This window comes from Microtus pennsylvanicus, chromosome 9 (genome assembly GCF_037038515.1).
Source record: "Microtus pennsylvanicus isolate mMicPen1 chromosome 9, mMicPen1.hap1, whole genome shotgun sequence".
Classification (NCBI taxonomy): domain Eukaryota; kingdom Metazoa; phylum Chordata; class Mammalia; order Rodentia; family Cricetidae; genus Microtus; species Microtus pennsylvanicus.
The window spans coordinates 107,148,499-107,171,906 of NC_134587.1; the positions used below are offsets into that span (position 1 = coordinate 107,148,499).

The 23,408-nt window shown below is 53.0% G+C and overlaps 1 protein-coding gene across 1 annotated transcript; it reads left to right on the forward strand.

The window, feature by feature from the left end:
• The first annotated feature begins 166 nt into the window (after positions 1 to 166).
• On the forward strand, positions 167 to 20,113 carry Ap1m1 (adaptor related protein complex 1 subunit mu 1). Its single transcript, XM_075986968.1, has 12 exons — positions 167 to 327; positions 6,260 to 6,416; positions 9,186 to 9,253; positions 10,252 to 10,382; positions 10,956 to 11,103; positions 15,200 to 15,326; positions 16,362 to 16,504; positions 16,735 to 16,806; positions 17,066 to 17,224; positions 18,912 to 19,037; positions 19,299 to 19,374; positions 19,489 to 20,113. The coding sequence occupies exons 1-12, from the start codon at positions 286 to 288 to the stop codon at positions 19,509 to 19,511; spliced, it is 1,272 nt and encodes a 423-aa protein (XP_075843083.1). The 5' UTR covers positions 167 to 285; the 3' UTR covers positions 19,512 to 20,113.
• The last annotated feature ends 3,295 nt before the right edge of the window (positions 20,114 to 23,408 follow it).

Below are 23,408 nucleotides of genomic sequence, written 5' to 3' on the forward strand. Positions count from 1 at the left end.
CAGGCCCCTCCTGCCAGGGAGGCTCCGCCCGCTAGACTTACTTCCGGTCTGTTTGGGCTTTGGATAAAAAATACTGCCACAAAGTTCGTACTGCGCCTGCACCTATTCTGTTGTGCACCTGCGCACTCGTTGCTTGCCCCTCAGACCGGACATAACGGTCCGCGCGCTGCTTCATGGACCGGAAGTGGGGGGAAGTGTCGCGGGGCGCGCCGGGCCTTGCTGAACGCCGGCAGTTCCTGCCGTTGCCGCCGTCCTCGGCTATTACCGAGGCCTTCCAAAGCAGCCATGTCCGCCAGCGCCGTCTACGTACTGGACCTGAAAGGCAAGGTACTGAAGGGCTCTCCACCCTCTCCGTTGCCAGGCAACAGCGAGGCCCTCGCCCTGTCGGGACCCACCCTGTTGCTAGGTAACTGGACGGCCAGCTCTGCCAGGGCGTCAGGCAGGCGGGGCAGCCTCGCTTGCCGGTCCGCCCTGTTGCTAGGAAACGGCCGGTGGTCTTTGCGAGTCCCGCCCCATCTCTAGCTAGCTTGGTGGGCTGTGGTTGCTAGGTAACCGTCCGGTTTGCCCCTTTCCCGCCTCGTGCGCCCGGTTACTGGATTTGTCCTCTGCCATCGACCGGAAGCTGAGGACCCCGCGCCCCCAGACCGGGCGACCCTTGGCCGGAGGCGTGGCTGGAACTGTGTCCTCAGGTCGGCCCGTCCCTCCGCAGCTTGCAGGCTTCAGCACTTTCTCCCTAGAGCAGCAGCGCTTCCTGTGACTTTGAGTTAAGAGAAACGGTGATGTGATAGGAATGCGGTTTTACCAAGGGGGAAACAGACCGCCCACAGCCCCACTGTTTATTGGGAAGTAGCCGTCTGAAAGTCCCATCCCAAGCATCCTTGCTTTCAGCAGATGCTTTCGGAGAAACCAGGCAGGGTGCTAAGCCTGGTGGGCAAGAATCCGTCACTTGGAAAAGCACAGATAAATGACTGTTGGAACCATGTGTTCATAAAGGACTGGCAGCCCCAGCTGGGGGTCAGAAAGAGCTTTCCTGACTGGGGAAAAACAAGACTGCTGAGACTTTAAGGCCCTGGACAGAAACAGGACCCATCTTCCCGAGGGGAATCTGAGAAAGAAAACTTCATTCATGTGTGTTTGTGCGGGTTTGCCCATGGGGGTGGGGGGAGGAGACCCTACTACCCTTCCATGGGCTCTTGTAATCAAACCCAGTCAGTAGACCAATTCAGCAGGACCTGCCTGGCCTTTAAGCCACATGGATCTGCCTATGTGTACTTCCCAGACGCACCTGGCTAATCCCCACCTCTTGGTTTTATAAGACAAGTTTCTTTGTGTAGCCCAGGCTGTCCTGAGCACACTGTAGATCAGGCTGGCATTCGCCTCAGATAGGCTTGCCTCTGCCTCAGGAGTTGAAGGTGTCATGCACCTGGCTGTTTTGCGTGGGATCTGGGTATGGCTCATTTATGGTTTTGTGACACTGAGGACATAACCCAGTGCCTCGCATCTCTTCAACGAGTGCTCTGCCAGGGACCACAGTGTGCCCAGTGCAAAAGCCTCTCACAGAAATGTATGTTCAGCCTTCAGAAATGGGCCATCACTGTCCACCAGTCCGCCAAGGTCGAAAGCAGGTGACCAGCCTCTTAGGTTTGGAAGCTACCAGAACAGGTCCAGCCACAGTAGACACATTCAGCATTCATTGGTGAGAGAACATTGGTGTCCAGCCACTTGGAAGAGCTGAGGTGTTCAGAAGTAAAGAGGTGGAGTGTCCCAGCCCCAGTGTTTTCCTTAGCCCTTGAGTGTGTGCCTGCCTTGGATGCCACCCAAGGTCAACAACTGGAGTCCCAGAAGTCCCAGATCTGGACTGCCTCCACAGCCTTCTGGGAACCTGGGGAGGCACAGCATTCCCTAGGCTGTATGGCACATGCTCTGCCTTCTGCCCTGTCCTAGAGGTACAGTGGGCTGCCTGGCATGGCTTGCTTGTTCCTTTAGCCAACACCTCATTGACACCTAGCAGGCTGAAGCTTAAAGCTAGACTCGTGTATGGACTCAGTCCATTTCTGCAGCTGAAGCGTGCGACCATAGACAAACCCATGGCCTCTCTGAGCTTTGTCTTCCTGGCTGATCCAAAGAGTCTTATCTAGGTTACTATAGGTATGATTCAGGCCTGACCCTGCGCAAGGCTTACAGAGTGTGGTATTTAGGTTTAGCAGGAAACAGACCAGCAGCCAAAGGGTTGCTTACCTTCTGTTTGGCAGTCAGAGAAATTACAAAAGACTTCCAGGCAGAGCTGGGCACCTGAGCTAGTTCTGAGGAGGTGACAAGTGTCCCAGTTGGCATGTAGGGTATAAGGCAGCCCACAGACTAGTGGTACCACACTAGGGCTCCAATGGGAGGAGGCCCCAGGGCCACTGCAGTTCCAGGGAGGAGAAGGCCCCAAGATGGGCTGTGAGCAGACCTGCCTTTGGAAAGCTCCCCAAGGAGGCTATAAACTTCCCTGCCTCCTTTCAAAATGAAGACCGTCTCATGACAATGTGCCAGGCTGAGTCTCTGATTACCAAGGGATCTCTTGTGGCCACCTTTGGCAAGTAGGAGGTCCTTCAAGAATGCTTGGCTGCTGTCTATTGTTTCTCCAGCTACCCCATAGCTTCCCTGCTTTGCAGCCTGGCCCTGGTCTGGAATGCTGAGCTCTATAGTTTCCCCTCCTTCCCGATGCTCTTCTGGACACTGGAAACAAAGCCCCAGGCTGTTCCCTGTTATTTACAAGGACCTGTGTAGTCTGAGATTTTGTAGTCCCCCAGCCCAGTGGTCCTGGCTCATCCCACTTCAGCCAGTGGAGAACCTGACAGGTCCCTGGACAATCTGTCTGCTTCTGCCTCAGAGCCTTTGTAACTTGCTCCTATAGAGAGCTATGGGTCTGTCTTCAGTTCAGACAGCGCCTCCTCCAGGAAGCCTCTCCTGCTTGCTCTGGCTGAGATCATATTCCAGCTTTCCCCACCCTGACCACACTTCATCTTCTGGCCCATGCTGCCCACTGCATCACATGCGTGTTTATCTGTCTGTTCCTGAGGAAAAAAGAAGCCATGGGAAAGACAGCGTGTGGTGTACCTGGAAAATGTCCAGGATGCAGCCGCTATGGAACCATAGGGCATCCTGGAGACCACAGGTCTCAGAAGTAAACTCCTGAGCAAATTGTAGGGATGTGAGAATCACCCCTTCTCCTGGGGATAGGCTACTACCCCGAGCTTCCTGATGGGTTTAAACAGAGAGAGGCTGCCCTTTCTAGCTTCTTCATGGGGAAGGACCATGGAGTGAGAGGATGGCAGAGAGGAGCTGTGGCCCCAATGTCTCACCTGTCTTCCTCCGTGTCACACCACCTGAATCCCCAGGGCTTTCCTAATACCACTCCCCATCCCATCAAGCCTTGATGAAGGTGGGGCTATTGGGAAAGTCTCCCCCATTGTCTGTCCCAGGCAGCGGTGACAGTCAGGAACCACATCTGCCTTAACCACCGTGGTAGTACACATTTGCTCAACAAGCAAACAAACTCCTGGACAGCCCTGATGAGGTGGCCTGTCAGGTACTCCTGACTGACTCTTTGACCAATCTAGTCTAGTCCCTGGACACCTGGGAAAGAAAGTGGCCTTCGAGCTGCCTAGGACAGCAGTTTCCAGTGAGCACAGGCAGCCACACAGCAAGTGGGAGTGAGGGTGTCACTTAGATCCTGGCCCTGCTCTGCCTGCTGTGTTACCTCAGGCAGGCCACTCCACCTCTCTGGGCACTGTAGTCTATCATATAGGAGATAGCAAGAGGACTAGGAATGGGCAAAGGGAAGTCCCTTGGCCAGGGCGTCAGACCCAGACGCTTACCCAGTGAGTGCCATGTCCCCTACAAGACCCAAGGGCTTAGGAAAGGAAGGAAGGAACCACTTTTGCTGCACTGTCCCAGCTGGAAGCAACAGAGATGGAATGTCTTCTGAAATGACAGGTTCTGAGGCAGCTGGTGCAACGGAGATGGAATGTTTTCTGAAATGACAGGTTCTGAGGCAGCTGGTGCCTGTACACCACTCAGGAGCGCTGCAGCAGGCAGTGTGACAAGATGGGCACTGTCACCCTGTATAACCAGGGCCATCCTCAGCCCTCCCATTTCCTCAGGATCCTTCAGGGTGCACCTCCATCCGTTGTCTTTTACGATGCACAGTGACTCTGAGGGCAGAGCCTACCCTGGACCTCCTCGTGCCTGGCATATAGAGTCCCATGCCCTGCATTCATGTCTTTGTCTGCGCTCAGCTAGCCCTGGATGGGATAAAATGATTTTTAAAAGATTGCGTGTGTGTGTGTGTGTAAGAGAGATTGGGTAGCACAAGAGTGCAGGTGCTTGTGGAAGTCAGAAGAAATTAGATCCCCTGGCGCTGGAGTTAGAAGCAGTTGTGAGTTACCTAAAATGGATGCTGGGAACTGAACCTGGGCCTCTGAACAGCAATGAACTTAAGCAATGAACCATTTTCCCAACCCCTGGGATTTGTTTGTTTGTTTCTTGAGACAGGGTTTCTCTGCAGCCTTGGCTGTTCTGAAACTCACTGTGTAGACCAGGCTGGCCTTGAACTCACAGATCCACCTGCTCCTGCCTCCCAAGTACTGGGAATAAAGGCGTGCACCACCACACTTGGCAACCCAGGGATTTTTATTGTTGTTTTTCTAATGTGCATTGGTGTTTGCCTGCATGTATGTGTAAGGATGCCAGATCCCCTGGAACTGGAGTTTCAGTGAGCTGTGAGCTACCATGTGGGTGCTAGGAATTGAACCTGGGTCCTCTGGAAGAGTAGCCAGAGCTCTTAACCAATGAGCCATCTCTCCAGCCATTGCTGGGTTTTTTTTGGGAGGGGGGTTGTTTTGTTTTGTTTTTGAGACAGGGTTTCTCTGTGTACCCTTGGCTATTCTGGAACTCATTTTATAGACCAGGCTGGTCTCAAACTCAGATATCTGCCTGCCTCTACCTCCCAAGTGCTGGGGTTAAAGGCATGGACCACCACAGCCCAGCTCATGCACCACCACCACCCGGCAACCCTGGGAATTTTTAAAGACAGGGTCTCACTCTGTCTTGTCTGAAACTTGTAAACTCACAGGGATCCATCTGCCTCTACCCACCAACCACTAGGATTAGAAGTGTGTGTCACTATGCTCGGGGAGAGTATTTTCAACAGGGAAAGTGCTTGCTGTATAACTACAATGGTCTGAGTTTAGATCCCCAGAACCCACATCAATGCCAGGAAATTATGATGCCCCAGGATCCCAGGAGCATGCTGACTAGCTGAGGTGGCAAACTCTGAGCTCAAAGGAGAGGCTCTGCTCAATATGTAAGGTTGAGGAAAATACCCCATGTCATCCCCTGGCCTCCACACTCAGACTCATGTAACACACACACACACACAGGGGGGGGTTGCATTTTGGTGTTTCATGCCTATAATCCCAGTTCTCAGGATTGCCATGAGTTTGAGGCTAGCCTGGGCTACACAGTGAAATCATTTTAACAAAAGCTATAGGTGTCTTTCTTGTAATCAAAGTGAGTTCTGAGCAGGCTTTCTGCAGACACCAAGGCACTGTGTAGAGATTGGAGGGCCCTCAGATCCTGAAACCTAGCGGTGGAGTGCCTTGGGATGGTGTGGACCCAGAGGCCCTGTGCATCTGTTGAAAGACATGTCCCTGTCTCTGGTCCACTGAAGTGCTCATATATGTGACGTGAGGTGATAGCTCATGCCTTCCTCCCAGCACTCAGGAGGTGAGGATCAGGGTTATCATTGGCTACATGGTGGATTTGAAACTAGCCTGGGCTCATCGGGCCCAGTTCCTTTCACCTTTGAGTGTCCACTGACACACATAGCTTCTTCTCTACCGAAGATGTCACCAGGAAGAGCCACCGGGTCGTGTTTAACTCTGGTGTCACTTGCTGAGGAAACACTAACTTTGTGGTGTGGTTATCCCCATTCCACAGTCCTTTGTGATAGGCAGTGGTTCAGATGCTCTGTAAGGAGGAAGACCAGGACAGGTCCACAGTGGGGGTCCATGAACTTGGGCTGTCAGGAGAGCCGAGTGTGCCAGCAGGTCTACATGGAGTGGAACTCACCCTCGAGTCTGAGGGATTCAGCACCTCTGCCCTCTGACTGCAGGAGAGCTTTGTGGTGGGACTTGCCTAGGATGGAAGTCAACCTGGCCTGAAGTCCTGTCCCTTCACAGAGGGTTCCCACCCCCTTTCCTTCCTCATGCAGGTGCTCATCTGCCGGAACTACCGTGGGGATGTGGACATGTCGGAGGTGGAGCACTTCATGCCCATCCTGATGGAGAAGGAGGAGGAGGGCATGCTGTCACCCATCTTGGCCCATGGCGGCGTGCGCTTCATGTGGATCAAGCACAACAACCTCTACCGTATCCCTGTGCTACGGAGCGGGGGCTTGGGGTGACATGCCCACTGGCTCAGGACACCTGGGCAGCCAGAGGGCACGCGGTTCAGAGAATGCTAAGTGTATTCCAAAAGCTGCAGCCTGGGAGCGAGGGACACGTGGCCAGAGTGGGGGCCAGCTGGGCCCAAGGATGGCTTTGAAAGCATGTCATGTTAAACAGGGTAGGTCTTTGGATAGGGAGGCCAGATTGTCAGAGGCAGGAGTGGATAAATGAGGGAAATGGGGTAGGAGTAGGGGTGGGGAATTCTCATGTGCCCTGCATCCCCAGCCCCTCTTCAGCCACAAACCAAACATGCTGCCAGCTGGAAACCCACCACTTGGGGCTTTGACTGTTCAATAAGCAGTGGGGGGTACCAGCTCTGCAGTGTGCGCCTCCAACAGGTGCAGACGCTGCCTCTTCCTATGGACACATGCTCTAGCCTTGTAGTTCCGCCCCACCTTCCCACCCTGGAGCCACAGGTTAGCTGTGGTGATAGGTGCCCCCACTTCAGGGTGGGTCCCAGAAATATCCCCATCTCTAGAAGCCCTGAGGATAGCTCTGGAGATGATATAGGTAGCCTGGGACCCCCAAGAGAAAGATGGCTATCTCTTGAAGCACACTCTAGGCTGTGGCTGTCTGGCTGCAGTAATAGCTGAGGTGCTTGTAGTCTGAGCCTAGTTGGACCAGCAGACAAGTCCCTGACACCATAGTGCCACAGTATGACAGCAAAGGCATAAGAGGGCATGCTCCACCACTGCCCTGCCCTCTTCCGTGTCCTATGAGTTTCCAGCTTGTGCCTGGACCCTGTTCTATAATTGGGGCAAGGCTCAAGTAGACATGGCCTTCTCCCTCCTTTCCAGGCCTTCCTGCCCAGCATACAGATTAGGCATGAGGATGGCATAAACAGGAACTGGGGGACTGGTCACAGCCTCCCCTGGTAGCTCAGGCTAATAGGAAAAGGAAGCGGGAAGCTCCTGAGGGCTAGTGGGCAGATTGTGCCAGTGCAGTCGTTGTGAATCTGGCAGCCTCCGCTGGGGAGACCTGGAGGTTTCTGTAAAAGTGTGATTGACAAGTGCAGTCTGCAAGGCTAGGGAGTGCTGTGTGACAGAACTTTTGCTGGGGAGACATTACACAGGGAGCTCGAGACAGACCAGAGTATGGGAACCACCAAAGTCCAGCTGGTGAGCCACTGAGTTTTACTGCAGTTACTTATAGGATTATGGGTGAGGGGTCACCGAAGCCCACTCCAGCGTGGTGACAACTCAAGAAAGCTGAGAGCCTGGAACGCACTGCACAGCCTGCAGCAGCTCACCTGGTTGGAGAGGTGTCCCTCCCAAGTGACTCTGGTCTAGACTTGTTCTAGGCAGCTCCCTCTGCTGGTCTCTCTGCACTGTAAAAACCACCCAGCAGGGTAGGAGTTTTCCATTTCAGTTCCAACTTAATTTCTCCATGTCCTACAGAGTGTGCAGTATCTTCTGCAATAGGGTAGTTCTGCTATACAACCAACAGCAGTATCAGCAACCTTTATGGTTTGTGGGGCCTTAGGGGATTCCCTGGCCAACAAATCACAGGGAGGTATGAAGGAGACACCCACACAGTGAGGGCTTCCTCCCAGACCCTGTATTAGGCACAAACCACACCCAAACACCCGTTTTCACAGAGATCCTTTATTGGGCGGGGAGAAAAGTTAAAGTGGCTGCTTTCTGACTCAGGCAGAATAACAGCAGCAAACGGTCTTTCAGTGAAATGGTGAAGAGGAGAAGGGAGGTCTGTGATAGAATGGACTCATGCTGTGTAAAGGAGATAGAGAAGGGGGGAGAAGGGGAAGGAACAAGGGAGAGGGGGGACAGATCTGGTCCATAGGCAAATGTGGTTTATAAAGGTAAGGGGAAATGGACAAGGTGTTTAATTTTAATTGGGCATGTTAATTCGGTGAACCAAAGGGGGCTTCTGATTGCTGGACCTTGGTAGTCAGCGGCAGGAGGAGGAAGTGGTCAAATGAGGGAATAGACTTTGGTGGCTAGCTTTAGGGGTATAATCTAAGGGAATGGGGAGAAGAGCAAGGCCTGTCAGTCCCGCGTTCCAGTGGACTAGTGTTCCTTCAGGTAGCCTACCTCTGGCCCTGTATTTTCATTCAGTAGCCTTACGGCCTCTGGGAGTGTCTTTTTCTAGCCTGTAGGATACTATTTGTATTTAAACTCTTTACCTGTTTAGCAACCCATTTTTTCTTTACTTTTTCATTTCTAGAAAAAAATTTATGTGTAAAAGTATTTTGCCTGCATGTATGTCTGTGCACAGTGCCTATGCAGGCTAGAAGGTATTGGATACCCCAGGGACTAGAGTTACAGCCGGTAATAAGCTACTGTTTGGATGCTAGGAATTGAACTTGGGCCCTCTAGAAGAGCAACCAGTGCTCTTAACCACAGAGCCATCTCTCCAGCCCCTGTTTTTTTCCTTTCAGTTAACCAAACCTCAGTTGGGTTGTAAGTCAGGTGGAAGTACCATTGTACCTAGTTGTCTTCAGCCGAATTCGGTAGTCAGTGTTAGTGAAATGGCTGTCTCTCTCACTGTCTGTTCTTCGTGGACACCCATGTATACCCATATATAATCTTAGTTGGGCGAAACCCCTAATGGTGGCTAGTCCTAATCTTGGGCCCAGTGGACAGATGAAGTGCTGCTGGGACAGGGAGACATGGGGGGTCTGAGATGTGATATCCCAGTCCCAGAAGGCTTCTTGACTCTGCCACCATGCAGTGGTCGCCACTTCAAAAAAGAATGCTTGTGTGTCGCTGGTATTCTCCTTCCTCTACAAGGTGGTGCAGGTAAGGCCCCCAGCAGTGGGACTTCTCTTGGGAAGGGCTTTGGGTGAAGGATTATAGCATTGTATATCAGGTGATCCTAGGCCAGGAAGCCCAAGCTTCCTTATAGGTGAGGTCTTTGGCCTCCATTGCATCCCCAAGAAAGTGAACAAAATGGGGAGACATCATAGCTGTGCAAATGTTTTGGGCAGGAGGGTACATAGTGTAATCCAGGCCCTATGCCTGAACATAGGGGTTGGGGTCAGTTAGATGCACAGGCTGGGCCTTGGGGACATGTCAGAATGTACAGTCTGATACTGGTTATGCACAGTTTTACCTAGGACACCTCTGGCTGCTGAAACAGCTGGAATGAAGGCAGAAGAGCTATGGGCAGCCTGTTTGTCTGCTGCTGGGATTGAGCAAGGGCTCCAGGGCTGGTTTGGGTTTCCACTGAGTGCCTCTGCGGGTTGGGAACCTTTTTTTTCCTCCCTCATGGGTGCCTTTAGGCTGGGGATGGAGCAATGGAGCCTACTGGGAGAGCCCCCAGGTGGTTTCCTTCTGAGCAGACCCACTGTGAACAGCCTTGCTTTGCCACTTCTGGCAAGTGGGCTATGACTAGGTCGTTGGGGTGAGCAGGGATGTGGCATGTTTCTCCAGGGCTGGCCTTTCCCACTTGTTCTAATGACGGGCTTGCTCCAGTGTTGGTATGAAGACAGGCCTCCTGGTAACCCTCTGGGTCCCCTCCTTACCCACTGAAAATATAGATACTTGTTTACAGCCAGACAGCCAACACCTTAGAGAGGTGGGCAGCAGCTTTGAGTCAGAGACAGGTGACAGGCACAGTTGGGGTTGACTGCAGAGGCCTCAGGCAGCTGCATTGCTGATACAGGGTCATTCCTCCTGGTCAGTGCCTGTGGTCCATTTCAGGGCCTGTACCATCACCCACAGAGGCATCACCCATGGGGGAGGGCCAGAATGGCCCTCAGGCTGGGCTAAGGCCTGTTCTGCTGTGCCCTGCCCAGGTCTTCTCCGAGTACTTTAAGGAGCTGGAGGAGGAGAGCATCCGAGACAACTTCGTCATCATCTACGAGCTACTGGACGAGCTCATGGACTTTGGCTACCCACAGACCACAGATAGCAAGATCTTGCAGGAGTGAGTGCATGTGCCCCAGTGCCTCAGTTACCAGCCCATCAGGGCAGGCAGGTTGCTCTTTTCGTCCCTGCTCTTTTTAGTTATTTTAAGATGGTCCTGATCCTCCTGCCTCTGCCTAGGGAGTGCTGGGCAGACAGGAGAAGGCTGTGTGTCCTGTTTACTGGGCAACCCTGCCTGCACAGGCAGAGGCCAGCAGGACCCATGCTACACTTCATCTCTTCTATGCAGCCTGGGATATCAGGTCCCCCCTTGACAGGAGTTCAGGGAAAGCTGCCATTGCTGTTCTGGTGGGATGGGGGTCACTGGACGGCCCAGGGCTCAGTCAGTTCCAAGTACCCACAGTGCTGACCACTTGATTCCCTGTTCCCCACCCAGAACCAGCACCCTGCCTCTGAAACTAAGTATATGCAGCCCGCTCACGCTAACTGCACACTGTGCCAAGTCAGAGGCCACCCTCCTAGAGCCCGCTGCCGCAGGGCTTCCAGTGGTTGGGCCTACCCTGCTGCTTAGCCCCAGCCCAGAGTCAAGGCCCAACATTGCATGTCATCTCTGTAACTGAGGGGTGGCCCATAGGTACATCACTCAGGAAGGACACAAGCTGGAAACGGGAGCCCCTCGGCCCCCAGCCACTGTCACCAATGCTGTGTCCTGGCGCTCAGAGGGCATCAAGTACCGGAAGAACGAAGTGTTCCTGGACGTCATTGAAGCCGTTAACCTCTTGGTAGGCTGCCTTCTCTCTTCTTTTCCTAACTTGCCATCTTTTCCAGGATGGAAGTCAGAGGGATAACACTGAAAACCAGCAGAGCAGTTGGGGCCTTGGCAGTAGATGCCAGGGCTTCCTCAACTACTGGAGAGACCCTCCTCCCTCTGTCCTAGCCTCCCTCTCACTTAGAATCTGTAGGGATAACATTGTGGTGGTTCTCTAGAGACTGAGGTAGAGGGACCTCAAGTTCCTGACCTTCCAGGGTCACAACTGTCTCAGGAAAACAATAATAGAAGGGCCACTGAGGTGACTCAGCAGGTGAAGGGCCATCCTGGGACCTGTGGTAGGAAAAGAGAACTGACTCCTGCAAGTTGTCCTCTGAGCTCACACATGTGCACTCATGCATACACATGTGCATGTACACACACAGTAATAATATAAATAATGACAATTTAAAGAAATAGGGCTGGGGAGATGGCTCAGTGAGCCAAGCTGCTGCTGAACCCTGCTGACCTGAGCTCCACCCCCAGAGGCCTCAGAAAGAAGACCCAAAGTCGTCTTCTGATCTCCACCCAACACATAGCATACACACTCCTGCACAGTAAAAATAACATTTTAAAGTAAAACAGGTACAGCAGCAGAGCGCTTGTATACAAGCATGAGGACCCAAGATCAGATTCCAGCACATGAGTGGAAGCTGGGTGTGGTGCTGTGCACTGTAACCCAGCACTGAGCTTCAGCTCAGTGTGAGACCCTGCCTCAAACAAAGGATGGGCAACCATAGGCCAAGATAGCTGATGTGAAACTCTGGCCTCCACATGCTCACACACAGGCATATGCATGCATGTAACCAGACCAAACACATAAAGCATGTATAAAGTTGGAAAGCTCTGTTACCAAGAGACCCTGGACTTTTATTGCCACTTCTAAAGACCATACTGCAAGACTGCTAATTTTCTAGAATGCCGAGCTCATGGGTGGTTTGAACTTTTGGCTTCTTATGTTCCTTGCATGGTGTTTGGTTTTTGTGGTACTGGGTGTGTACCCCAGGACCTCTGCACACAGGGGGTGTTAGTTACTTGTGTAGCTGTCACAAAAGAGCTAACAAGTACAACCTAAGGGAGGAAGGGTTCATTCTACATCACAGCCCGTCATGATTGGGAAGTCATGGTGGCAGGAATGTGGGCAGCTGTCATGTCCACAGTCAGGAAGCGGAGTAGTGAAGGGTGCAGTTCCCCTGGCTTCCTCCTTTTCACTTCTCCAGACCCCCAGCCTATGAGATGGGGCCCTCACATTCTGGGTGGGTCTTCCTTCCTCAGTTAACTCCCGGACCTGCCTCTGCCCCGAGACCTGTCTCCTGGGTGACTCTAGAGCCTGTCAAGTTACCAATCAATAGTTACATCAGGCAAAAAAAATTCATTATGTGTGGATGTGTATATGTGTGCATTTGTATGTTCGTATGTATGCGGGGTGTGTATTTGTATGTGTTTGCATATGGGGTGTGTGTATGTGTGTATTTGTGTATATGCATATGGAATGTGTGTATGTATGTATATGTGTGTCTGTATTTGTACGTGTGTACATGTGGGGTGTGTGTATGTATATATATTTGTGTGTGCATATGTATTTGTATGTTCATATTTGTATGTGTATGCATGTGAGGTGTGTATATGTATATTTGTGTGTATATGCATTGAGATGTATGTGTGTATACATGTGGGGTGTATGTAATATATATGTTATATGCGTGTGGGTTGTGTATGTATGTGTATTTATATGTGCACGCATGCAGGGTGTGCTTGTTTATGTATGTGTGTATATGCATGCAGGGTGTGTGTATATATGTGTGGTGGAGTGTGTATATATTTGTGTGTATATTCAGAGTGTTTGTATGTTTGTTGTGTTTGTGTGTGCATTTGGGGTATGTGTATTTGTGTGTGCATTTCGGGTGTATATATATGTGTGTGTGTGTATGCATGTGGGAGCATGTATACATGAAAGTGCAGATGCCTACAGAGGCCAGTAAGGGAGTAGACTCCAGTGAAGTTGCAGTTACAGGCAGTTGTGAGCCACCTGACATGAGTGCTGGGAACCAAGAGCTGAAAGTCCACCTCCCAGGTGCTGGGATGACACGTGTGTTCCATACACTTGTAATTTTTATTAGTGTTTGCATAGCGTATGCTCTTACAACCTGTCTCCTTTGGTTTGTGTTTATTGTAGTCTGTATTTTGTAAGAGGGCCTCACTGTGTAGCCCTGGCTGGCCTGGGCAGAGCACTGGGGTTAAAGCTGTACACCTCCCTACCTGGCCTTGGTTTTGTTTCGTTCTAATTAATACAAGGCCTCTATTTAGCCCTGGTTAGGCTGGGACTCATGGAAATCTCTGGAATAAATGAGATGGTTCTGCTTCTTTATTCAAAGCAAAAGAGTTGAACCTGCTGATAAATACTGATGTTGACAGTCTTTTCTCCTGTGAGTGTCTCAGCAGATGGTGAGGCGTCAGTGGAGGGGAAGCCTGGGCTTGGAGCCTCTGGCACTAGGTATGCAGTGAGCCTGCACCACAAAGAAAGGTAGCATCACTGTCCCTGAACACACAGATATCCACCTGCCTCAGCCTCCCAAGTGCACCCCACACCTATCTCTTATGCTTCCCCTATGTATTAGTTGTTTTTCTCTTGCTGTGATAAAACACTGTGACCAGGGTACCTTTTTAAGGAGAGGGTTTATTGGGCTTATGGTTTCCAGAGGCAGGGACAGCATGGCAACAGGTGGTAGACAAGATATCTGGAGCTGGAAGCTGACAGCTCCAACTGTAAGCATGAAACAAAGGGAACAGGGAATGGCATGAGTTTGGAAACCTGAAAGCCCATCCCCGGTGACGGCCATTCTCCAGCAAGGCCACACCTCCTGAGCCTCCCAAACTGCACCAACTGGGGAATGTGTTCAAATGCCTGAGGCTGAGGAGGGTGTTCCACAGCTTATCCTCTACTTTGAATCTGCCAACATCTTACTCAGAGTGAGTTCTGGTAGACATTATTTGGGCACATTTGTGTGATTGAATGTAGGCATGTGAGTGCCACAGTGGAGCTCAGAGGACAGTCTTGGGTGTCAGTCTGAGCCTTCCACCTTGTTTGAGATGGTCCTTTTCTTCTTTGCTTGTTTGTTGATGTGTTACACCAGGCTTGGAGGCCCAGGGAATTCTGTCCCCACCTCCATTGCAGGTGCTTAGAATAAACATCAGCTTTAGGAGGCTCTGGAGACTTGAACTCAGGTCCTCATGCTTGCATGGCAAGCACTTTACTTCTGAGCCACCTTCCCAGCCCCAGTCTCTGTCTTCTGATTGATGTGTTTAGATCATCTGTACTCACTGAGGCTGCTGTTTTGCCTTCTTTTCTGCTTCCTGTTCTCCATCTCCTTCCTCCTCTTCCTGTGGGTCATGGAGACATTTTAGGGTTCTGTTGTTTCTTCCTTCTGCTTCTTTCTGCCCTTGTCTCGTGGTGTGGTTATCTTAGTGGCTTCTGCAAGGCACCTCGAGCTGTGTGTCACATGGTATTTGGGCAAATGATGGATCACACTCAAAATGGTGCTCCCTTGAGGACCACCAGGACCTGGGAAGTCCCTAAGGCTTTCCCATCCTCACCCAGTGCTGCGAATGCTGACGTACACGTGCCGAGGGTGCTGGGGTTGTGCCCTTGTGCTCTGCACCCTGTTTGCTGTGCCACCCTTTCAACATGGGGCTGCAAATTTAGAAAACAGCCAACAAAATAGCAGCCGTGTTTGCTGTATCATTTGGGGCCACTAACAGGTAGTGTCTGCTGGTGGCCCCCAGCCAGTCTAGGTTCAAGTAGGCCCTCTGTAGTACTGTCATGGTGACATCACCAGACACTGTATGTAGTTCAGTTTCTGTGCATGTAAAACTGGGCTTGGGTTTCCATCTGCTCAGATGAGTGACCGCCTCTGGAAGTGGAACATCACCAGCCCTTCAGGCTTGGGACCTTCTCACCTGCATCTGGCTCATCTGCTTATCCTTGGGACAAACACTAGGGAGAAAGTCAAGTTTGCATTTGAGCCAGAAGTAGTGGAGGTCACGCCTTACATGGTTCCCACTGTCCTCAGGTCAGTGCCAATGGCAATGTGCTGCGCAGTGAGATTGTGGGCTCCATCAAGATGCGCGTCTTCCTCTCAGGCATGCCTGAGCTGCGCCTGGGCCTCAATGACAAGGTCCTCTTCGACAACACAGGCCGTGAGTACCCAGAACAGTGCAGAGGCTGGATCATTCTTGCCTCAGGGAGGTGGCTTCCCCTGACCCTAGTGCCACAGCTAACTGCTTTCAGGTGACAGGCCTAAGAAAATGCCTTGGGTCATTGAGGTGGCTCAGCAGGCAAAGGTGCTTGCTGCCAAGCCCCACAAGCTTGATGTGATCTCGTGAGCCCACAGTGGAAGGGAAGCACTTCCTGCAAGTTGCCTTCTCACTTCCACGTGCACACTGAAGCACACACCCTCCCGTATACAGTAAAAAAGATGTAACAAAGAACTTCACACTGCTCAAAAGGCTTCAAAGGCTAGGGCTGCAGATCGGTTGACACTGACCAAGCAGACCTGGGTTCAGTATTTACCAGCACCAAAATCACAGAAAGATCCAGGCTGATGTGGAGGCTCCTGCCTGTCATCCTATTCCTCAGGACACTGAGGTGGAAGGCCATCGTGGACTACACTGTGAAGCTGTCAGGAGGGTGACAGAGCGCCAAGGTTCTGAACACTTAGACATCATCAGTGAGGCCCAGCCTGTCCCACAAACAGGCCTGTGCTGTTGGGAGGTCACACACCAAGGTGCTTTCTATGGTGAGGCTTCCAATGGTGGAGCACAGCACAGGTGGGTGTGCCTGGGCTTCTGTGGCTTCTCATTGGCCATACCACGGAGGCCTAGTTTCAGGTTCCTGGCCCCTGCTGGCCTCCTGGACTTGCTAGCTCTATATGTGCCCTCTGAAGTGGGTGGGACACCATGGTGTCTCCCATACCCACTTAGCAAATGTGTCCTGACCAGCTGCTGTCTACCAGCTGCTGAAGACTTAACACGGCCCAGGGAGCCTAGACCCCAGGACTCCATGCCAGTGTTAGGCTGAGATGTGGAGGCAGGAGGATGACAGTTGTCTAGGAACTGGCCCCTTGTGCATACGAAAGAGATGTCTTCTGGATATGGGGTAGGCTCTGGTCTGCCAAGGTGGTCTCTGCACAGGGACTCGAAGGCGCATGCCAACCTCACCCCTGCCCCACACAGGAGGGAAGAGCAAGTCGGTGGAGCTGGAGGATGTGAAGTTCCACCAGTGTGTGCGGCTGTCACGCTTTGAGAACGACCGCACCATCTCCTTCATCCCTCCCGATGGAGAGTTTGAACTCATGTCCTACCGCCTCAATACCCACGTGAGTGCCTCCCAGGGTAGCAGGTTCCCAGGGAAGCTCAGTATCAGCTTTCACTCACCTGCTGTGCCACCCTCCAGCCCTGTAGGTGAGCAGAAGCCTTGCCCATTGCTGGACTTCCTTGGGTAGACTGCCTACCTCTTGCCGGCACACTGGCTGGGAAGAAGAGGCTTCAGTTTCCCCTCAGTAGAGTGAGACTTGTTGTGAGTGCCTTCCTTCCGCCCTCCCCGCAGGTGAAGCCTTTGATCTGGATTGAGTCTGTGATTGAGAAGCATTCCCACAGCCGCATCGAGTACATGGTCAAGGTCGGTGGGAGAGCAGGCACCCTGTTACCTGGGACCGGCTCATACTGCAGACACTTACCTTGTCCTAGGGGGGCGGGCAATTGGAGGCCTGAGACAGGAGGGAGAGTCAGGTGTGGGCACTGGCTGGAAAAGCCTGGTGGTAGAAAATGGGGACCCACTGCCAAGTAGGGACTGTGTAGCCCTGGTAGGTGGCTGGGGTGGGGGTGGCTAGACTCCCTCCCCTGCATCTTACAGAGCCTCTGCTCGGGCCTCCTTGCAGGCCAAGAGCCAGTTCAAGCGGCGGTCAACAGCCAACAATGTAGAGATCCACATCCCGGTCCCCAACGATGCTGACTCGCCCAAGTTCAAGACTACAGTGGGGAGTGTCAAGTGGGTCCCCGAGAACAGCGAGATCGTGTGGTCCATCAAGTCCTTTCCGGTGAGCCCCATATTCACACATGCCCCTAAACACCTCCCCCATGGGGCTGGAGAGATGGTTCAGTGGTTAAGATCACCAACTACTCTTCCAGAGGACCCAAATTCAATTCCCAGCACCCACATGGCAGCTCACAATTGTCTATAATTCCAGTTCCAGCAACCTGACATCCATGCACATTAAAAAAAAAAAAATTAAAGCCCAGTCTCGCTCTCTTGGCCTGTGGATCAGGATGCAGCTCTCAGCTACTGCTGCGGTGCCACACAGCTAACGCCTGTCTGTAACTCCAAGATCTGACACCTCACAGGCACATGAGGCAAACCAGTGCACATTAAAAAGCAGTCCCCCAGCCGGGCGGTGGTGGCTCACGCCTTTAATCCCAGCACTCGGGAGGCAGAGGCAGGCGGATCTCTGTGAGTTCGAGACCAGCCTGGTCTACAAGAGCTAGTTCCAGGACAGGAACCAAAACCACAGAGAAACCCTGTCTCGAAAAACCAAAAAAAAAAAAAAAAAAAAAAAAGCAGTCCCCCATACCCACCCATGTCTCACCTCTGGAACTGCATTCTTGGGAACAAGAGGCAGCCCTGGGGAGAGACATCCTGTTCCAGGGCTGGGAAGGGCAGGCTGCAGATCCACCCCAAGACAGCCACCGCAAAAGCCCCTGTAATGTGATGTCATTTGCCACAAATTCTGTTTTCACGTGGAAGTTGTTTTGTATTTTTGTTTTGTGGCAACTTTGTTTGAAACAGGATCTCCCCTGGTAGTCTCGGTGGTCTGCCACTCACCATGTAGCCCAAACTGACCTCCTAACTATGTAGCCCAGGCGGCCTGAAATTCATCATGGATTGTAGGTTGGCCCCAAAATTACCATGTCGTTCAAGCTGACCTCAAATTCACCATGTATCCCAAGCTGACCTTGAACTTGCCTCCATTCTCCTGCTTCTGTCTCCTGAATGCCGGGTTATGAGACTCAGCTTAACTCAGTTTGCCTGAGTTTTCCTATGGGTAGATCTTCTCTTTCCACTTTCTCCTCCCTTTGCTTTTGGGTCCAGGAGCTGGAATGTTATTTTCACCATCTCCCATGGAGATTCCATGGTGTCCTTCATGGCTGGGAGCTGATGCGGAGCACCTATGCAGGAGCCAAGGCTCAGCCCTAGTGCACTCCAACTCCTAGGCAGGGCTGTATTCACGGCCACTCCTCTGCCCCTCAGCCTGAGCTCAGGAGACCAAAGGCCACATTGTCCCAGATAGAGCGAGAGCCAGGGTACCAGGCACAGGGGACAGCCAGGTCCAGACCTGATGCTCTACCTGGCCAGGGTAGGGCAAAGGCCCCAGCCAGTCCTGCCTGACCAATCTCAAATCACCTCCAAGTTATTGCTGGGTTCCCGGGAACCTGAGCCCGCCCATGGTTCAGCACTGTCATTCTGCCTGGGCCTCTTTTCATTTCTTACATGTCCAGAGACTGAGAAGGCGGGCTGTGCTGTGGAACACACCACCCTCAGTGTTCTCCCAGGCTCCCTTTCCCACCGTGGCCAGTCTGGCCTGTCTCTCCCTGGGAGCTGGTGGAGCCCCTGCACAGCCTGCCCAGTTTCGGCTCCTGGGAGCCATGGACAAGCCTGGGAGACAGCACATTGGTTGTGGGCCGCACTGCTGGGCAGCTGCCTAACAGCCCCTTATGTTGTCTACCCAGGGTGGCAAGGAGTACCTCATGCGGGCCCACTTTGGTCTTCCCAGTGTAGAGGCCGAAGACAAGGAGGGCAAACCTCCCATCAGTGTCAAGTTCGAGATCCCCTACTTCACTACCTCTGGCATCCAGGTATGAGTGCCAGGGCACTGCCTGGAACACTTAAGCCCAGAGTCACAGCAGGAACCCCGAACCCCAATCCTGGCCTGGGGTCTATTTCCTTGGAGCCTCTCAGAAGGTGTATGGGTGAGGGGTACATCCTGGTCCCCTGAAAAACTGGGGCCTGAGCACTTGTGACAACCCCTCCTGCTGTGCCTGGCCTGCCCCTTGGCCTTGCCCCTTGGATGAGGGGCGATAGCAGGGATGCGGCACACTCAGAGCCTTTGTGTCCAGGTGCGCTACCTGAAGATCATTGAGAAGAGCGGCTACCAGGCGCTGCCCTGGGTGCGCTACATCACACAGAATGGAGGTGAGCGGCTGCCTGACCTGTGAGGTCTCTCTGGGCTGGGGATTCCTGTATGGAGCTGAGGGTGGGTGTCCCGTGTCCCCATGTGGAGCTGAGGGTGGGTGCCCATGTTTCTAGATTACCAGCTCCGGACCCAGTGAGGGGCCTCTGCAACCACCCCAGCCCACCCGGCCTCAGGACGCATCTGCCACACTCACCGAAACTGAAGCTGGAGGGTGGCTCTGGACATAAGCAGCAACCCTCCTCAATCCTGCGTGAACCCACGCAGAACCTCTTCCCTGATCCCATTCTATTCTGGGGTGGGAAGGAAGAGCCTGCCAGCCCTCCCCAGAGACAAGCCAGCTTGAGCCTTGGCTCCTGGTGCCACATGCCTGGCCACTCGCCACCCTGTGGATGCCATCCTCGCTCACCACAGGGTCTCCTTTCGCTGCCATTTTGTTGAGCATGTTGATCACTGTCATTTGTTACACGTGTCCTGTCACACATGTTCTGGGCAGTCACCACGGAGCACTCAGTGAGGGCAGCTGTCCCCTCTGACACTGCTCCATGTCCAGGACAGTCGCCTGGCTGGCTGTGCTTCCCATGCCAGCCCTAGGCCACAACAGTGTTTCCCCGAGAGGGGACATGGCCTCTCAGCCTTTGCGCCCGGGGGTCCCTGGGCAGGCACGAGCTACTGTCACTATACAGGGCCACCTTGCCCTCTACCCCTGTGTGACAATTGCATTAAAGTCCATTTGTTACACTTGCTGTCTGTCCTTTCTGCTGTGGTTCAGGCCCACTTGGACACCCTGGGTTGTGGCCAAGTAGACCTAGCAGTGAGGAGAAGCTGACCCTCTCCTGAGTAGCTGGAGCCCTTCTGAGGGACACAGGGTAGATTATCCTCACTGTTGTCTCCTGTGGATGGTAGCCTTCCTCGGGTGGTCTGAAATTGGAGGCTTCCATGTTCTCACCTGTCCAGGCTTGGGCTCAGCCCCCAGACTGGTACCCGAGTTCTGATGGGCCTGGGAGTTGTGTCTCCATGGTCTGTCCATGGACTCTGCCCTTTCAGCATCCTCTCACTCTGGGCTCTGCCTCTCTTGGCACCCCACTCCTACTTGGGATGTGTCACGTGCATCTCACCCCCATGGCCAAGAACAACCTTCCTAGTGCAGCAAGGCCAGCTCCCAGCTCGGGGCCTAGAGCAGAACCTGACAGCACCTTGGAGGCCTCACCCTTCCTCACCCACCGGTGGCCCTGAAGGCTGCCCAGTTCGGACTGTGTCCACCACCCTGCCACCCTCCACAGTCTGCAGCACTGCAGGCTATGGCTCTGTGCACCCCCCGCTGAGCTGCGCACGGGAGGGACAGAGATGCGCAGGGTTCTGGGAGGGACAGAGATGCGCAGGGTTCTGGGAGGGACAGATGCGCAGGGTTCTGGGAGGGACAGAGATGTGCAGGGTTCTGGGAGGGACAGAGATGCGCAGGGTATTGGGAGGGACAGATGTGCAGGGTTCTGGGAGGGACAGATGTGCAGGGTTCTGGGAGGGACAGATGTGCAGGGTTCTGGGAGGGACAGAGATGTGCAGGGTTCTGGGAGGGACAGATGTGCAGGGTTCTGGGAGGGACAGATGTGCAGGGTTCTGGGAGGGACAGATGTGCAGGGTTCTGGGAGGGACAGATGTGCAGGGTTCTGGGAGGGACAGAGATGTGCAGGGTTCTGGGAGGGACAGATGTGCAGGGTTCTGGGAGGGACAGATGTGCAGGGTTCTGGGAGGGACAGATGTGCAGGGTTCTGGGAGGGACAGATGTGCAGGGTTCTGGGAGGGACAGATGTGCAGGGTTCTGGGAGGGACAGATGTGCAGATGTGCAGGGTTCTGGGAGGGACAGATGTGCAGGGTTCTGGGAGGGACAGAGATGTGCAGGGTTCTGGGAGGGACAGATGTGCAGATGTGCAGGGTTCTGGGAGGGACAGATGTGCAGCGTTCTGGGAGGGACAGAGATGTGCAGGGTTCTGGCTTCTGTACTTGCACACCAACAAGAAGAAATGTCACCTGAAAGGCAGAGGCGCAGGCTGGGCATGACAGGGCACAGAGAAGCCCAAGCTCAGCCCCAAGCAGGGAGCACGGCTGAGCACCGATGTCTCAAAACACAGACACCAGGAGACAGAGGAGGAAAGCTGGTCTACAGTCTGCCAGCAAATGTGAGTACCAACACCAGCCAGCAAGATGGTGCAGCAAGTAAAATGACTGCCAAGTCTGAGGACCTGAGCTCAACCCTCAGGGCTCACTTGCAAGATAGAGACAGCTGCCCTCTGACCTCCATGTGAGCTAATATACATGCTCAGAATAAAAGGAACCAAGGCAGGTATGGTGGCCCCTGCCTGTGACTCCAGTACTTTGGAGTTTGAGGCAGGAGAATCATAATACCCTGTCTCAGCAAATAACAAGAAGTGGGTAAAGGGGCTGGAAAGGTGACTGTCTCTGAGTTCCGCCCAGCACCCACAGGGAGGCTTACAACTGTCTGTATCCTCTTCCGGCCTTCGAGGGCACTGCATGCGCTTGGCACACCCATACATGCAGGTAAAACCCCATCGCCATAAAAGTAAGTAGATGGGTGAAGAAACTGGAGTGACAGAGACTGTGGGCCACCACAGGTGCTGGGGACCAAACTCAGGTCCACTGCAAGAACAGCATGGGCTCCGCACTACCGAACCAGCTCCCCGGCCACATAAAAGTAAATTAAAAAAACACATAAGGCTCTGGACTCTGTCCCCACACTGCAAAGGAAACAATGTTCCCGATGGAGGGCGTTTGCCTCATATTGTTAGTCCTGTCCTGAGATGACACGGAAGGTGCTGGAAAACATGGCAGCCTCTAGAACTGTGAAGGAATACTTCTTTGCTTTTTTCTGTTGTTGGTTTTGGTTGTTGTGAGACAGGTTCTCTTTCCATAGCCCTAGCTGTCCCAGAACTCACTATGTATACTAGGCTGGACTGGATCTCACTGAGCTATCCTGCTTCTGCCTCCCTGGTGCTGGCCTTAAAGGTGCAAGCCTCTGGGGGCTTGCTTGTGTCCTGCCTACGGCACATGGTCACACGCACAGTGAAATGTGGCCTGGTCTGGACCGGCTTGTTCACTTGTGAGTGGACATTCATCAACCACCAGGGGAACAGGTTGCGTTGCTTAGTTGAGATAGTTTCACTCTGTAACCAAGCTAGTCTGTAACCAAGCTTGTCTGTAATGCATAGAACCACCTGCCTCTGCCACCCGAGTGCTGGGATTAAAGGTGAGCCCAAGCACCTGGCCCACATTCTGGTTTGGAGTCGGTCTTTTCATTCATTTATTTGGTGTGTAGGACAAGTTTCAGGAGTCAGTCTCTCCTCCACCATGTATATCTTGGGCTTGAATTCAGGTCGTCAGGATAAGTAACACCTTTACCCTGTATCCATCTTCCTGGTTCTTTTAAAAAAAAAATAGTTACTACAGCTGGGCAGTGGTGGCGCACGCCTTTAATCCCAGCACTCGGGAGGCAGAGGCAGGTGGATCTCCGTGAGTTCGAGGCCAGCCTGGTGTACAGAGCGAGTTCCTGGACATCCAAGACTACACAGAGAAGCCCTGTCTTGAAGAACAAGAAGAAGAAAGCAACCACACTCTTCTGTTCGCTCGTCTCTGCAGCCATGCTTCGGCAACACAGCGAGAAAAACAACAAAAGGCGGGCCGGAGAAAAAGAATATACATGACCTTCAAAACTCAGACAGACAGACAGACGGGCTTTTCAAAGATTGTGGGATAGCTGAGTGACATTTCCAGCCTGCCTAGGGGAAAGCCCCGGCCCCAGTTACACACCTTAGGTGTCCCCAAAGGTTGAACCACATTCCTCAAACAGTGGACTCAAATGGGGCAGCCCTGGGGTGGGCTCCACCCAGCCTGCACAGGGCTCTGGTCTGCAGCCGCAGGACCCTGGGGGAAAATAGGTCACTAAGTATGCCTGAGTATCCAGATGCACACAGCACACATGAGACCCGAGACACAAAATGACATAGGACTAATTGTGGTCAT